Source organism: Rhododendron vialii, chromosome 7a, assembly GCF_030253575.1.
Source record: "Rhododendron vialii isolate Sample 1 chromosome 7a, ASM3025357v1".
Taxonomy (NCBI): Eukaryota; Viridiplantae; Streptophyta; class Magnoliopsida; order Ericales; family Ericaceae; genus Rhododendron; species Rhododendron vialii.
Genome location: NC_080563.1, coordinates 10344491 through 10361267, shown reverse-complemented (window position 1 = coordinate 10361267; position 16777 = coordinate 10344491). Strand labels below are relative to the sequence as shown.

Here is a 16777-nt window from a genome sequence, read left to right as displayed (position 1 = left end):
TTATTGCCCACGTTTTTCCCTTATCGTTTTTCTTAAATTTCTTTAGAATCACGACAATTTTTTTATTAATTTTCGAAATAAAATATTTAAAAATATAAAATAATTATTAAAAGTTCTAAAAGGCCCACTAAAAAATAAAAGTTATTTGCTGTCATTTCGTTCTTTTCATATCAGCTTTTCAAATTTGGCTCATTTTCTTACTATACATATTAATAGTCATTGTCTTTGAAAGAAACTTCTCTTGTTCGATTGCTAGTGGGAAGAAGAGAAGAAAGGAAAAAATACTAGTAGCAAACAAGTGCATCACCTATTTCTCTTAACAACTTTTTCATGTAAAGCCAAACAACATAATATACATTTTTTAGTAAGTTCCATATTATTTGCTCTTCTTTGACCATCACAACTTTTAATTCATTTGATATGTATTATTTAATCTTCAATTGAACATCTAAACAAGGGTAGTTGTACAAAAATAATTTGGATCTCGGGTAGATGAGTTGTACAAAAATAACAAAATAATTACTACTCACCAAGAAGTATGCCATATAATTTGGAACCCTGCTACACACAGACAATTTGTGCACAAATTAAGTCCGTTGATTAAATGTAAAACATTTTTTCAAGAATTTTCGTGAAAAATTAGCTCAATCCGATATTTACAGATGCTTAATCTAATCGTCTAACTTTTCATTACCTGAAATCTAAATGAAAAGTTAGACGATTGGATTGAGCATCTATAGATATCAGATTGAGTTGATTTTTGCGTGAACCTTTAAAAAAAATGTTTTATGTTTAATGAACGGCTGTGATCATTTATGTGGGACCCGTGGTGGACCCCACAACAAAATCTATATACAATCTATGCACTAAGAGCATCCACAATGTAATAATCAAAATCAAAAGATTGCTAAAATTAGCAATGTGTGTTTAAAAAAATGCTCACATTGTAATAATCAAAGTTAGCAACCTCCTAACAAATAATCAAATTTAGGCATTTGAATAATCAAAAGTAATAATGTGGGACTTCACATTGCTAATTTTAACAACCCTCTAAATGAATAATCAAAAGCTGACGTGACAAGTTTTGATTATTCTCTTTTGATTATTACATTGCGGATGCTCTAATAGTCTGTCTAAACAGACTTTCTGTATAAAATGACTCTATTTAGACTAGTGGGGTAGAAAATGAGACTATAGGATGAGATTTAAACCCAAAACTGCATCCAGGCAAAATTCACTTCACGATGGTTGTAGGCTTGTAGCCGATGAGAGTTGTCTCCGCACTTCTCTGCTTTTCGTAAGTATTGATTCCTTACGATCGATGCTTTGTGAAATTTAATCCTATCTCATTTAGGTGCTAGATATGGGATACCTCCTATGTTGAGAAAAAGAAATCCAAAAATTTACTCTGAGGCAAAATTCACCTCACGAGGGATGTAGCCGATGAAAGTTGTCTCCTCCGGTACGTCAGTGCTTTTAATGAGTATTCATTCCTCACCGCCGACGCTTTATGAATTATTTTTTGGTCTTATCTCTCTCATTTAAGTGCGAGATACGGGATACCTCTTGCGTCGGGAAAGAGAAATCCAAAATTTACCCTGACTTGGGACCCGCTGAAACAATTACCCGAAAACAAGCCCACCCGGGATCACCGCTACGTCTCTGCGGTTTCCGTCTCGTTTCAATAGAAGTCTCTAGAACACAATTTCCCTCCCCCCTTCCCTCTAGTCTCTCCCCACCTTCGTCAGTATATATATTGTATCGATCAACGGCGTCACAAGTCTTCGACAGCCTTCTCGTTTGCCCAAACAGCTTCGCTCGTTTTCGTTTCGGATTTGTCTCCATCGAAGCTTTGCAATGGCGCCTGATCTGGCAAACCAAGCCAGAGAAGCATTCGTCGACGACGACTTCCGCAGCGCCGTCGATCTCTACACGCAGGCCATCGACCTTAACCCTAAGAGCGCCGATCTCTACGCCGAACGTGCTCAGGCCAACATCAAGCTCAACAACTTCACTGGTAATATAGATGACCCTTCTCTTCGTACATGGTACACAAGTCCATCGATTCTCTTTTTTTCTCGCTTGTGCGTATCTCTGCGTATGTTCGCAATGAGTAGTCAGTGTTCGATTCTTTTATTGGTTGACTGTCTGTGTCTAGTTCGTGCTTGTTAGTTGGGCTCTACTACACGTAGCCCTATTAGTTATTAGTTGGACTCTAATAGAAGTATCTGTATGTATAATCAATTGTGGTTTTCCTTTCGCTCTCCTTCTACACAAGTCTATCGATTCTCGCTTATATCTGTAGATGTGTATAGTTTGTGATGAGTATGCGGTATTCAATTCTTTTATTGGTTGACGTGACTAGTTTGTGCTTGTTAGTTGGAGTCTATCCTACTACATGTAGCCCTAATTCTGGTACTAGTTCGTGCTTGTTAGTTGGACTTTCCTATATGTAGCCCTAACTATCGGTATGTGTATAGTCCTGGCAGTAGTTCTTTTTTTGCCGCGTAGTTCTATATCATATGATGTTGGGAAAATACTCTACACTCGAGTGGAATAAGAACCTTCTTCGGATCTATGTAACCACAATTTTTATGACTGTAATTTTTTATGTGGAAAACAATAGAGGCAGGACATTCACAACTACCACCATGGCATAACGACAAGGTTTTCTCTTTTAAGTATCGCTGGGGATAACTGGATAAGACAGAAGACTGTATTGGAAAGGCCAAATATCCTTCAGCTAATTTGGAATCCAGCATAATTGCACGTCAGTAGCAGCCCTGAGTGTCGAAATTGGTTAATTGTGGTTATGTGGGATTTAGTCACCAATATCTTTTTCCCACACTATCGATTGAGGTTGGTCCAATAAATGTATCTAGGTTAATCTTAGGCTCAGAGAGAATTCTTCAGCATAAATATTCAGTCTTATCAGCAAGTTTGGTCATATTACCATACCTGCTCCATTACCAGATGTTCTTGGTCTTCAGTCACCTTTAATCTTTTTCGACTTTCCGTAAGAATGCTTTAATGTAGTATTAAGTAGGATATGCCACTACGTCTATTTACTTAAATTTGGTTTTGGATTTTGAGTTTTAATGTTAACGCATACTATGTGCTTCAAATGAGCAGAAGCTGTTGCTGATGCGAATAAATCAATTGAGATTGATCCTTCAATGGCCAAGGCATACCTTCGGAAAGGGTGAGTTACTATTCTTTTCTTTACCTGTTTTCGATAATGCTTATATTTGGCATCACCTTCTTCTTACATCTGTTAACTATATATCCATATCGAACATGAATTTTGGAAACATCAGCAAACATGGTATATTATTAGCCCTGAAAATTTTTTGATTGCCACCTTCACCCCCCAAGAAATATCCTGCCTTTGCCTCCAAGTTAAGTTGATCCTGTAATGGTCTTTGTTTTGGTGGTCTCATGATTGTCATTCTGCTTTGCATGTTCTATTCTTTCCTTTTTTAATTTGTGAATTTTACGAAGTTCGGTTTTCTGACAAAAAGCAGGCGCAATTTACTTGTACCTTTTGGTCAACAACCTTTCACCTTCCTTTCGCACGCGCATTCGTGTGCATGTGTGTGATTGGTTCATTCTATGCTCTCTCCTTTGCATGGTTTTAAATTGCGGTATCACTTGTGTAACAGTCACGAGTAACAGATATCAGGAGTATCGGTCCATGTGTAACGGAAATCAAACACTGCACTCATGAATTTTTTCAAAGTACTAGCAAATGTTGAAAAAATTTATTGATACACATGCTCTAACCTTACTAATGTCTAAATTGAAAGTTTTTTAAGAAATATTTGACTTTTAGAAGTAGTTTCAAGTAAGATTTGATCAAATGTTGTGATTTAAGAACGAAATTGAAGTTTTTTTTCTCAATCTCTGACTCAGTTTGAAGTAATGAGAGTTTGGTTTCCCAAATATTGTCTTAGCATGCGAAGGCTGAAGAATCTCACAAAGTTACAAAGGATACACTGTAGGATCACATGGAGGTCTGAGAAAGGAACCAAAAAAAATAGAAGAAGAGCTGTTCTCAGTGTTTTGTAGGTGTAACGGGGTGTAATGGCCATTACATGATACGTAACGGCCTTAATGGCTGATACGCATGTAAATTTTTGTATCACCGTTATTTTCACCTGTAACTGTATCGGAACTTTGAAAACCCATTACGTAAGACCGTTTTGTTAAACCCTTCTTCTTTGCTATAAGGAGCTCATTAAGTCATCACTATCTTGTATGTGTCACGACCGACGGCAGATTCATGTTTAGACAGCAAAGGGCCATGGCCCCCATGCTTTGGAGCCGCTTTTAGTTAGGACTTTATGTGTTTCCTGGGCCCCTTACCATTGGCTACCCTCAAATTCCACCTATTCATATAGATTGGTGATACTAGAAGATGTAACTAGATAAACTATGAATTTGAACTAAAATAAGAGTATAGTGAGAATGTCTCTAGATTCCTTGTTGTGGTCATATAGGGCTAGTTATGAATTTATTTATCTTCACAGTGCTTTGTTTTCCAACTTGCTAAGGTCTTGAAAAGAGTTACGTTTAGTTTTTTTTCTCAATGGAGTCCCATATAGGTTCAGTTTCTTATTTTTGCAATTTATTATATTATGTTGCTGGAGGGAACAATAAAGTGGAAGACTCCAATAGATGAAGGGCATAATTTCATCAGATTGAAGGGAAGGCAATGACGTGAGCCGGCGATTTTGGGTGTTATGGAGAAAGGAAAGGGGAGAAACAGCAAGATGAGGGGTGCAGCATGGGTATGGGGATCTTTGACCGCAGCGATGATGTTTGTTGGCCGATGATACGGTACTGGAAGGCAGAGTTGTGGCGGCGGGGATGGCATTCGGTCGTTGTGAATGGGTGAGATGGTGGCTGCTGGGAAAGGGATGGAAAATGATTGGGGGTGGGAGGGTGTTCTTGTGTTCCTTTTGTGGGAGCCACTATTTTATTGAGGTGGCATAATTACAGTCAACTTCCGTGCATACACATTTTCTGGGACATCCATTTATAACTCAATCTCTTAATTAAATCATTCCCCATATCTCCTAACTCAATAAATAAAGAGTTTTGTATGAAAACATCCCTCAAACTATCACCCTTTTTTCTACTTCGTCCTCCAACTATCCAAATGCCACCTATTGAGTCCAATTCCTAACTCCATCCACGAATTTGGACGAAAAACTCATCACATGCCTAGCACATGACTTTTTGAAGGGCAAAAATGGGATTTCATCTCTATCCCTAGCAATCTGGCGCCAAACCAGATTGGGTTCCCTCCAGTTTTGGTTCTATATATCCTTTGACGGAGGAAAAAAAACAGAGTATGAAATCCAAGCCATGGCCTTACTTGCATCCCCACAAATGCCTTCCAAAATCTGAGTCCTCCCCTTACCTCCATCCCCAGCCAGTGTTTATGGTTATCGGTGGCTTCAACTGAGTTCCTATGTGGTCCTTCCATCAGTTCCATGTGTATTCATTGTAATCCTCCTAGAACACAAGCATGTGCAGCTCACATCACATGTGCTTTCCAGGGGAGGACTTTTAAACTTCAGAAACATGAGACTTGTAGGATCGTTGAGATGAGTGAGGAAGGAATTAATTATAAAGAAAATTGAAGGGGAATCTGTGATGGGAAAAGCACAATAAAACGAATTTCAGATTCAAAAGCACTTGCCCCCCAAATCCATCATACCATGCTATGGAAAGTCTAATTTTCTTGAAAGTCTAATTTTCTTATCTGGAAGCATTTGTGTGCTCGTTAATTTTCTTAGCCAATTTTGGGAGTAATAGAGATGAAATCCCATTTTGCCCTTCAAAAAGTCACGTGCTTCGCATGTGGTGAGTTTTCCGTCCAAATTCATGGAGGGAGTTAGGAATTGGACTCAATAGGTGGCATTTGGATAGTTGGAGGACGAAGTGGGAGGTTTTGGTAGTTCGAGGATGAAGTAGAAAAAATGGTGATGGTTTGAGGGATGTTTTCATAAAAAACTCAAATAAAATAAATCCACAAATAATTGCACCTTAGCAAATGTTATGCACCACTAAATAAGGAAAATGATGGTCTCAACAAGAAACAATAACAAAGTACATTTAATTCAGAGTATAAGTAAGGTAGCCATAATATCCAAGATTGCTTGGGGTGTCTAGGGAAAAAACCAGAATACTGCCAATGGGGATACCCAAATGAAGCTAATGAGTAATGAGGCTGGTGATAGGGCAGCAGAAATTTAATTAACTTGAATGATTGTTAAATACTGCTCAATACACACGCTAATTAATACCATTGATCAAGTGTGTGATTGTCGGCGTCCTGCAAATATAGGCCTTTTAATTGTTTATATAAGCTGTATATATTTTCATGAAGAGAGGAAACAGTGGGGAGAGAAGGGAGGGGTGAAAGCCTGAAAGCCGTAGATATTTTCATGAAGAGAGGAAACGGTGGGGAGAGAAGGGAGGGGTGAAAGCCTGAAAGTCGTATATATTTTCATGAAGAGAGGAAACGGAGGGGAGAGAAGGGAGGGGTGAAAGCCTGAAAGGTGAGTGGTTCGTGGGCGATATTGGTTGCTGGGTGGTTGCCGGTTGCGGGAATGAAGACAGTGATGCTTCAGAGATTTATGAGGAAGAAAGGGAAGGGAAGGACCAGATGAGGCCGCATCCATGTGGGGAGAGAAAAATTGCTAAGGTGGCATATTTTAAATGGATCTCCGTATAACACAAAATACACAGAATGCCCGTGTGGAACAGTGGAACTTAGTCTCTTTAATTAACTTCTGTTTGTCCTAAGTTGCATTTCCTTTTAGTTGTTCTTTATACATTTGTTCTGTCGTATATAATTCCGATGTCAAAATTTCCTGCCACCACATTATAGATCTCTATCTTCAAATCAAACCTTTCAACAGTTAGTTATTCTCTCACCGCTTTTCAGCATTGCCTGTTTCAAGCTGGAAGAATACCATACTGCCAAGGCAGCACTTGAGAAAGGTGCTTCTTTATTGCAAAATGATTCAAGATTCAGCAAGCTGATTTCGGAGTGCGATGAACGTATTGCAGGTATGTACAGGCCTATTGCCAACATTCAGAACAAGTTTGAGATAGTAGAGTTATTGATGGCGTTTGGGAGAGAGTAAGGTTGCATGACACGAGCTAGAATTCCTCACACTCAAGGCTTTCTGAAAATACCAAGTCACAGTTGTCTTCATTGTGGATTGATTGAAGTGGAGAAGTTCAGTGGATCCAACTGAAAACCGACCGGGGGGGTGTTATAGTGACTTCTATTAGTGTTTTTCTTTTGATGCATCTATACAGCTTAATACTCAAGAGTCCCTGAAACATAATTTCTTAGTTTTACGGATCTGCAAATAACATAAATTTTGCTTTGGGAAATTTCACCTGTAGCCCCTCGTCTGTGTCTTCAATTCCTTCATGGAATTAAACACGTGTTATCTCTTTTTAAACTAAGAATTATCTAAACCTGGTAATTCCTAAATTCCCACTCTTTCTCGTGTCTCTCCTAGGCATGGCCTCCAGGGGTTTGTTTAGGAGAGCTTACTTATCAGTTTCTTAACAGAGTCTATATGCTGTTTCAGCGGAAAGCAGTGATCTGACTAGATCTTTGACACCAGAAGTTACCTCAATTGCTGCACAATCATCAGACAAATTGGTTGGCAATCTTGAAGAAGCTGAAGAAGGGCGCAGCGAATCATGTCAGAGGAAAGAGGTGGAACCAGCCAAACCAAAATATAGGTAAATGCCTCTTTCCATGCTTAATATCCTCGTCACTTCTATGTTGCAATTTTGTACTTAATACCGTCACTTCCATATCGAACAACAGAAAAAGTCCATCTTATATTTCTCGTAAGTTATGGGCGTAACCTTTTTCCACGCTTCAAACTCCCCCATTTAGCAATCTTTTTCTTCCTTTAGTAAATGATTTTCACGTGTGAATTAGATTTATGAAAATCATCTGCTGTTTCAACTGCCACCTTTTCTGTCTTACTGCTGCCTGCCAATACTAGCGGCTGCTCCCTGTGATGCCATTGCTATCACTGCCCATGGTTGTTACCACCACTGTAACCATGTATATTTCTTGGTTTCTGTTCACAATCAAAATAGCCCACATCAATCTAGATATGGGGTATTCTGCTTTTTGAGCTGCTGTGTGAACCATTGTCCCAGCTTCATATGTTGACTATGATTTCTTAAACAGGCATGCATACTATCAGAAGCCAGAAGAAGTGGTTGTAACAATATTTGCAAAGGGTGTACCAGCAAACAGCGTTTCCATCGACTACGGTGAACAAATAGTATGTAAAATCTATCAGACAAGGCCTGTTAAATAGTTACTCCTTTAAGTCATTATTCTTGGATTTTTAGCTGCATCTATGGAGTGTCTTAGGATAAATTGATAGGTTTATCAAGTGTGTATCTTTTTTCTTGCAGCTAAGTATTATGATTGATGTTCCTGGCGAAGACAAGTACCATTTCCAGCCACGGCTGTTTGGAAAGGTATCTATGTTCTACTTCTACCATTCCTTGTCAAGTTCTGTTCCTTTACTACAATCTACCAATGCTTATAAAGTTCCCTACTGCTTGGGCAGAAGGGTTTTTTATGGAGCGTTATCTGTGTCTTTGAACTTAGAATCCTTGAATTCTTCCCCATAATTGAATGATGGTAGATCACAAGCTTTAGAGCCTTCGATGGGTGGAAGGTCTAATTTCTAACCATGTAGCTGTTGTCGTTATGTCACTCTATGTCTCTGTCCATTTTAGCCTCTCTTTAGGGCTGCATGCTGGGTGTGAATCTGAAAATGGTTACAGCAATTGTGTTAATTGCACTGGAAAAATAATATTACAGACATGAAGCTTGTAGTGTCAGTGGCAAATTGATTATAGTGCTAACGCTACTTCGGTTGGTTGTATGGAGAACAGGTCGTACCTGATAAGTGCAGGTTTGAAGTATTGTCAACCAAGGTTGAAATACGACTTGTGAAAGCAGAAGCAATTAACTGGCCGTCTCTTGAATATAGCAAGGAAGTTGCTGTACCACATGTAAATGCGTCCCCAGGTAAGCGACAAACTGTATCCCATCAAGTTGAGCCAGTCTGGTGCTATCATCAAAATATTTAACTGGGCATAGTGAGCACATAACTGTATTGAACATCTGTTGTGCGTTCAGTAAAATAAACAAGTAGTCCCGTTATTTCATTTGTAGTCCAGTAGTGAGTGAACGTCTCTTTATGATTTTTCAGCTTTAAAGACTCCGAGTTGCCCATCTTCAAAACCAAGGACAAAAGACTGGGATAAGTTGGCAGCGCAAGTAAAGAAAGAGGTTTTGAGCTCTTCACAATCCTTATAGATAGTAGAGAATACCTCACTTTTAAGATCTATGGTTTAGTTCAAAACTTCTTTGCAATTTCATTTCCTAATGTAACTCTTTGTGAGGAACTGATAAAGTGATAATTTGAGTTTCAGGAGAAGGAAGAGAAGCTAGATGGTGATGCAGCTGTGAATAAGTTGTTCGGAGACATATATCAAAGTGCGGATGAAGACATGAGAAGAGCCATGCTGAAATCTTTTGTGAGCTCCGAATTCATTACTCGTCTTATATGCATCACTGGTTTGCTCAAATAGTCACAAATGAATATGATCATGCCCCCCCCCCCCCCCCCCCCCCCCCAAAGAAATCCCATGAGATCTTGCTGGGGTTGATAACACTATATGCCCACGGTAGTAATAAGGGTGAAATAAAAACTGGAAATACCGAAGTGGCCAAAAGTTCTGGGTGGGTTTGGTTTCTCAGAGTGTTGAATCCAGTTTGGTTTTGAAGTTTTAAAGAAAAATCAAAACCAGTACGGTTTGGATCCAAGTAGAACTGTACTCATTAGACTGAACGGATTCTTCTTGAAACACTAACTAAACTGAACCGTTAATTTTTTTTGGGTGGTTTCTGAGATCAAAAACCTTATTTACTTTTGTTTTGCTTATTTTTTTGAAGTTTACTAGTTTCATGAATCATAGCTGTGGGTTTTCCTTCTTTTTCTCTTCAAGAAAAGTTGATTTTTTTTTATTTTTTTATTTTTAAATTTGGTCGTTTGGCATACTTTTCTTGATGTCCTAATGTTGCAGACTCGCAATTTATTTTTCGAAGCCGGATAAGCAGGACCAAACCGAAGTGTTGCCAAACCACCAAACTGAAGTTACCAAACCAACTTGTCTGGTCCAGTTTTGGTTTGGAAACCCAAACAAATTAACCGGTTTGTGAAATTTTCCAAAAACCAGATCAAACTGAATTGATTTCACCCCTACCCAGTAGTAGTATCAAGTAATCTGCATTCCGCATTCCGCGTGTGAGAAGTGGGAACTTCTCCAATTATGCCCTTAGATTATCATTTTTATCTTCAAGCATATGCTTTTGGTTTGCAGGTGGAATCTAATGGGACAGTCCTGTCAACAAATTGGCAAGATGTGGGTTCAAAGAAGGTGGAAGGTAGTCCTCCTGATGGTATGGAGCTGAAGAAGTGGGAGTACTGAGATGTCTTGATTCGAGTAAAAAAGAAATCAATGTATGTTTTGACTTGGTGGGATTCTTCTAGTGGCCTTTTTTCAGGTTTCTTTCTGTCATGAGTTCTTGCTTTTGGTATGTAACAATCTTTTTTGACTTTACGAGTTTGGGAAAGGAATTGCTACAAAGATGGAATGGTTTTGATGAACAAACAAGTCCTCGTCCATATTTTGAACATTCATCAAAATTGACGTGGCTTATTAGGGATTTTACAATACAAGATAGATTGAAGGTTGACATAACAAGCTCGATGTCTAAGTTTCATGCCTTGAGGTGGAGCCTGTCAGGGTGAACATGGTTAGCTCTAGTCATTTGATCTATGCATTGAACAAGGAAGTTCCATTCTAAATTTGCGTTAAGCGGTTATAACTAGTTATAGAACTGGAACACGAAAATGGGTGAACACAGTTAGCTCTAGTCATTTGATCTATGCATTGAGCAAAAATTCGCATTAAGTGGTTATAACTAGTTACAGAACTGGAAATATGAAAATATGAGAACTTCGATCTTAGTTGCATAATCTTTCAAAATGTTTTGCGCTCTCGCTCTCTGTTCTTACATTCTGCTCGCACTCTCAATATTTGGCCTCGCAAAATTTAGTAGGTTTAGGTTTCAAAGACGTTTTTAGGGTTAAGCTCACACAAGTGAACTATGTGACTTGGGCAATGATCCTACCACCTCATGCATCAGTTATCAAGAGATCTGTAATCCCTTCAAAAATTCATTTAGAATAATTCCTCCAGGCCCAAAGTAACTTTGCATTTGGCTTGCTTTTTGTCAAAATTGTAGTAAACCCAAATCATAACATGAATATTACAGCAACATAATGCTTAGGGGCGACTATTCGCAGCCCCATATTTTCTCCCTTAACTCACTACATTTCGGTAAATGATTGTTGAAAATCATACATAACATTTCGGTAAATAGCTATTGAAAACCAGACAATATTTCGGTAACTACATGTCGAAAAAATGTTCAACCTTCGGTAAATAACTGCCGAACATACATTTTCGGTAAATAGCTGTTGAAAAAAATATTTTATTTCAATAATTGTATGCTGAAAATGTATCTCAATTTCGGTAACTAACTGTCGAGTATAATTGAAAATAATTGAAATTTTTTAACGGGCTAAGGAAGAAAATACGGAGCTGCGAATAGTCGCCCCTAATGCTTTAACCAATTCCTCTGTATTTTCCCAGGCAAACTCAGAGGCTCCTTCTCCTTCTAGTCTCGCCCGGGCCCCTGCTTCTTGGCATACTCAAATGTACCTCACACACCGTTTTAATTTGAAGTAACGAAACTTCCAAATTTCATCATTCCAAATTTTCTCAGCATGTTAGGTTAGACCGTTAGAGTGGAAGGGAGTGTATCCCCAAGAAAGGCCAATTAATAATTTCGTAATTGTCGTCGGGCCTGTATTTGAATGTCTTGTAAGAACTCTTTTCTATTCTGTGAAGTTCTACTTCTGCCAACAATTAATATATCACGAGAATTGTCAACTGAAAATTATCATTTGCATTGAAAAGGAGTTTAACATTTGGCAAGTAACAGAATTGAAAGATCACCGTAAACCACCAGTGTACCAAGAATAACAATTCAAACATTCTACACAATATAAGACCTGAATTGCAAGTTCAACAGGTATCTCAGAGCTTCCGATATGGCGTTGCCGGAACTCTGTTTCTTCAGTTTGCTATGTAGCCTTTGGTTCTGATAGATGGAAGACGTATCCCATCAAGTATACGATTGAGAAAACCATGTCGGGAAGTACAAAGTGATTGAGCGGATTGCAGTTGACGCATTAAATGGGTTAGCAGCTGCCCCCACTTTCTATGCTCTCCTGGTCATATGGCAAATACTGGTGCAGATTATTCAACCCTTCCCACCCTGAAAATGGACAATCAAACACGCACTTGTAAGCAAAACAACATTTTGGTATTCCAACTTTGAGAAAATGCTTGTGTTGCCAATTTCTCATGATTTTGAATGTGGATAAACCATGATTGGCTCCTGTCATGATTTCCTCATCAACGGGAACCACAACCCAAGTCCTCCCTTTCCTCTTTATGTAGTACAATCATACCTTATGTGGAGGTGTTCCTGGTCTTGATGTGTTGATGCCAAATCCGCCAAATCCTTTCCCTTTCTTCTCTGAGGATTTAAGAATCTGAAAGGAGCATGTAAGTGAATCATCTACACTCATCATTGCACCAGCATTATCAAACTCGCCGCAGTAATTGGGTGCTGAGAATATAGTCACAAGCTGCCGCTTTGCAAAAAACTCGTATCCATCTTCCACAACCTGATAATCATTTGCAAATGTAAAAAGCACAATGATTAACTTATCAATACAAAAAAATTGAGAAAACACAAAAGAAACACCAAACCCGCTAACTTATGGAGAAAACATCCTCCCAATTTCTTTCATCTCCTTGCACTTGCCCCTATAAAGGCAGCAACAACTGAAGAAGCCTATAGCAACACCGGTAGATGTGTATTTGTTGCTGCTCTCCTTTTCTTTTTTTCCCCCGGCTTCTGAAGATGCCTTCCATCAGCTTGACACATTCTAGAATGTGATTTCCTTTTGTCCATATGGGGAACATTACCTATTTATCAGTGGTGCCCGAATCTCAGTGTTTCACATTTACTGTGACACCCTAGAGAGAGAGGTTTTAGATCCAGTATGGCAGTATGACACAAAATTATCAATTGTAATCTACCCCAACCTCAGGTCTACCACATTGTAAGCATCACAGCGTGCCAGTTTTCAAGTGGATGCAAATACAAAGACAAAATACTGAAAAATACACAACCATGATCATGGACACACAAGAAACAAGATTTGATTATGTTCACCTGGTGAGCTCGGCAGATGAGATCAAGATCATGCTTCTGAAGGAACTCAGAAACCTTATCAGCTCCAAATGTATAAGACACACCCCTATCATTCTCACCCCAACCTTCAATGTCTTTATCAGGGTCAGCCCATAGTAGATCACAGATAAGGCCCTGATCTGGCACATCCACAGGACGGGCTATATTACTGATTTGATCCAGGTTTTTTAAGTCAGGTGACAATCCCCCGTGCATGCAGAGGATTTTCTCATCAATAAGTGCGGCAACAGGCAGGCAGTTAAAGCAATCAGTAAATGTCTTCCAAAGGCGGACGTTAAACCTCCTCTTGCACTCATCATAGAACCCGTATATACGGTTAATAGAAGCACATTCATGGTTACCCCTGAGAAGAAAAAAGTTCTCCTTGTATTTTATCTTGTATGCAAGGAGAAGGCATATCGTTTCTATGCTCTGCTTACCGCGGTCAACATAGTCCCCAAGAAATAGATAATTTGCCACAGGTGGATAGCCCCCATACTCGAACAGTCGCAGAAGATCGGAGAACTGACCATGAATATCTCCTGCACAAGTAGTACAAGTAACACCATCTCACTATCTACAAGTAACACCATCTCACTATCTAATCAACTCAACAAAACTGAGGTACATTTGAAAGGAAATCTGTAGTGCCTAGTAAAACAAACAGGAGAAAGTCATATGTACCATAAATGCACATCAGTGATAAACCCGGAAATAAGTTTCTCCACCACTTCCCAGAGGCGGTGACATGATAGGAGAAGATACGATACATAGAACACCATTCCTTCGTATTCTCTCATGAAAAATGAAAAGCAAAATCAAAAATTCAAATGCCTACTCCAATAAAACATCAATTATCAAGTAACCATAATAATGAAAGATACCTAGGAAACAGTTCACTCAATGCGTTCATGATTCAGCAACAACAGCTCAGTCTCACGTAAGGTTGCCAACCCCAGATCTAGTTTTGTCACTTCACAGATTCACAAGCCTAAAGAAGACCCCAACTTTCAAGCTCAAAGTTAAGTTTCACACAAACAAGCTATGCTCAGGGCATGACCAAACCTACCTCACCTGATTTTTGCTCATCCAAGTTTACTAGGCCTTTTAAAGATGGAACACCACTACCTGTACATTGTCACCAATGAGAGATCTTCAATGGGAGGGAAAACAGGGGATACCTCCTATTCTCCCATCACAAACAAGAATACCAATTTTACGAATACACACTATTTGGGAAGCAGATGGGTAAAGATCAAAGGTGGTTGGGATGAAGTCTGCTCAGTAGATATTGGACAGGGGGAGATCTTAACCGAGAACTCATAGACCATGCAAGATCAACTTAATGGCTCAAACAAAACAAAGTCCAAGTAAATGGTCAAGGTAAAGAGATGGTAACGGCATGGGGCAAAAGATCCAGAGCTTTATTGATTTTGTGACTAAATAGTAACTAAAAGTAATATAAGTTAGTTGCGCTATAAAACACAGAGCTAACTCCAATCACTTCGTGACATATACTAAGGAAAGAAAAATAAAAACATACATTACAGTGGGAAATGTACACTCCCGAATCTTGTGACCACCAATAACACTGGTTTTCCTGGTTTTTTCCCTTTTGGTTTGTTTGTTGTTGTATAAGGAAAAGGAGGAAGAAACTACCTTTGTCACGAACAACCCACAGCTACCCCAACCCAATTTAGTGCATGCATTGGAATTGAGCACATAAGCATATAAGATAAGTTCCAAGTGATCAATACCGAATTCATAAACCCCCCCACAAATAGCCAATCAATATCTGCTCAAAACTCAACTTCCAAATTAATAAAACACGAACACCCAATTAATAACTGCTCAAAACTCCCAAGATATTTCTTATCAACACAACACTAACATAACCCCAAGGGGTTGACCTAGCGTTCCAAGGCTCGGGACTTGGGGGTTTGCCCTCCTAAGGTCTCACCGTTCAAAACCTCTTAGATGCTATCAACCCCTTTAGGACAGTCCATACAGAGCAAAGCTTTGGTCTGACTGTAATTGGGACCCCGCAAGTGGGTGGTGGGATTGGTCTCCCAATGAAAACAAAACACTAACATGCAGTGAATCAATCAGAAACAATACATAAGGATTCTGCTAGGTTATTTTTACTTTACCGCAAATCTTTATAGGAGCCTCAAGCTCGAGAAGGTTAGGCTGGCTCAGAAATATCTCCTTGGACGCCACGCACAGCTGCCGAATCTCCGCCTCAATCAGATGCACCTGCTTCGGCACCCGCCCGTTCTTCGAATCGAGAAGCCGATTAATAATATCATCGAGCAACGCCTCGTCCATCGCAGACCGAAAACCCTAGCTTCTCTCTCTACACTCTCTATCTACCTATACGTTTTCAACAGGGAATAAGCTTTTCTAAAGCGACGTGCACCGAGAGGGGGGGGAAAAAATATCAGGCCCAACGAATGGACGATAAAGAAGAAAACCAACAGTACATTATTGGAGCGTCGTTTTCGTAGCGCTCGGTGGGATGTAAACGGATCTTTAGTTACAGAGAGCGTTGAAATAGTTGCGATTCCGGTGACGGAAAGAGTAACGGAGTTTGGTCAGTGGATGATTTTTGATCGAGTGGCCGCCGTTTCTCTCTCTACCACTTTCTCTCTCTATGTTGATATGATATGGCGGACGGTAAACATGGTTATAAACAGTAGCCCTAGAGTTTACGAACTCTTTATCCGGTGATTTGTGGCTCACTTGCGACTTGCACGTGATTTATGGAGGACAACTGTCTCGAGTAATAGAGAAATTTTTGGGCACCGAGCAGGCACCACGTGGTGCCCGAGCAACGTATTTAGGTCGTCTATTTTTGTTTTGGACGACTCGAATTCGGAGAGAGAAAGAGGAGAGAGAGTGGTGGGATAAAAAGAGAGAGAGAGTTTCAACTTGAGCCGTCCAACACATTTTTGGACGGCCTGAATGCGCTGTTCGTACATCACATGGACACGGCCACGTGGTACCCCCTAGCACTAGGGGTGTGCAAAAAACCCACAACCCGACCCGACCCGAAGGGTCTCGGGTAGGGTCGAACATATGGTTTGGACGGGTGCAGATTCATTTTTTGTTAAAAATCAATTTTCGGTTCGTGATTTGGGTTGGTGCATGCCTTACCCGTGGAGGGCGGACCTGACCCAACCAATCCAAAGGGTAAACCCAACCAACCCGACCCGACGTAAAGAATCAGGCTCACAGACGGTTCTTACCACCTATTTAGTTCGGGTTCGGACCTGAGATATTGTTACTCGACAGGGTCGGGTCGGGGTC

At 39.7% G+C, this 16777-nt stretch overlaps 2 protein-coding genes across 6 annotated transcripts; one reads left to right on the top strand and one right to left on the bottom strand.

The window, feature by feature from the left end:
* The first annotated feature begins 1578 nt into the window (after positions 1–1578).
* LOC131333148 (protein SGT1 homolog B) lies at positions 1579–10716 on the top strand. Its single transcript, XM_058367506.1, has 10 exons — positions 1579–2017; positions 3133–3202; positions 6959–7083; positions 7620–7776; positions 8240–8336; positions 8473–8538; positions 8962–9097; positions 9282–9361; positions 9505–9609; positions 10456–10716. Exons 1-10 carry the CDS (start codon positions 1858–1860, stop codon positions 10561–10563), a joined length of 1104 nt encoding a protein of 367 aa, XP_058223489.1. The 5' UTR covers positions 1579–1857; the 3' UTR covers positions 10564–10716.
* A 1370-nt stretch (positions 10717–12086) lies between these two features.
* LOC131332553 (serine/threonine-protein phosphatase PP1) lies at positions 12087–16196 on the bottom strand. Of its 5 annotated transcripts, none has more exons than XM_058366857.1 (4): positions 15619–16196; positions 13451–14010; positions 12678–12896; positions 12087–12481 (listed from the first exon to the last, which is right to left on the bottom strand). In XM_058366857.1, exons 1-4 carry the CDS (start codon positions 15794–15796, stop codon positions 12467–12469), a joined length of 972 nt encoding a protein of 323 aa, XP_058222840.1. In that variant the 5' UTR covers positions 15797–16196; the 3' UTR covers positions 12087–12466. The 5 variants fall into 5 exon arrangements, with proteins under 5 accessions (XP_058222840.1, XP_058222843.1, XP_058222842.1 ...); XM_058366860.1 differs by lacking the exon at positions 15619–16196 and adding an exon at positions 14153–15118; XM_058366859.1 differs by lacking the exons at positions 12087–12481; positions 12678–12896 and adding an exon at positions 12987–13200 and having other exon boundaries at positions 15619–16192.
* Between the last annotated feature and the right edge of the window lie 581 nt (positions 16197–16777).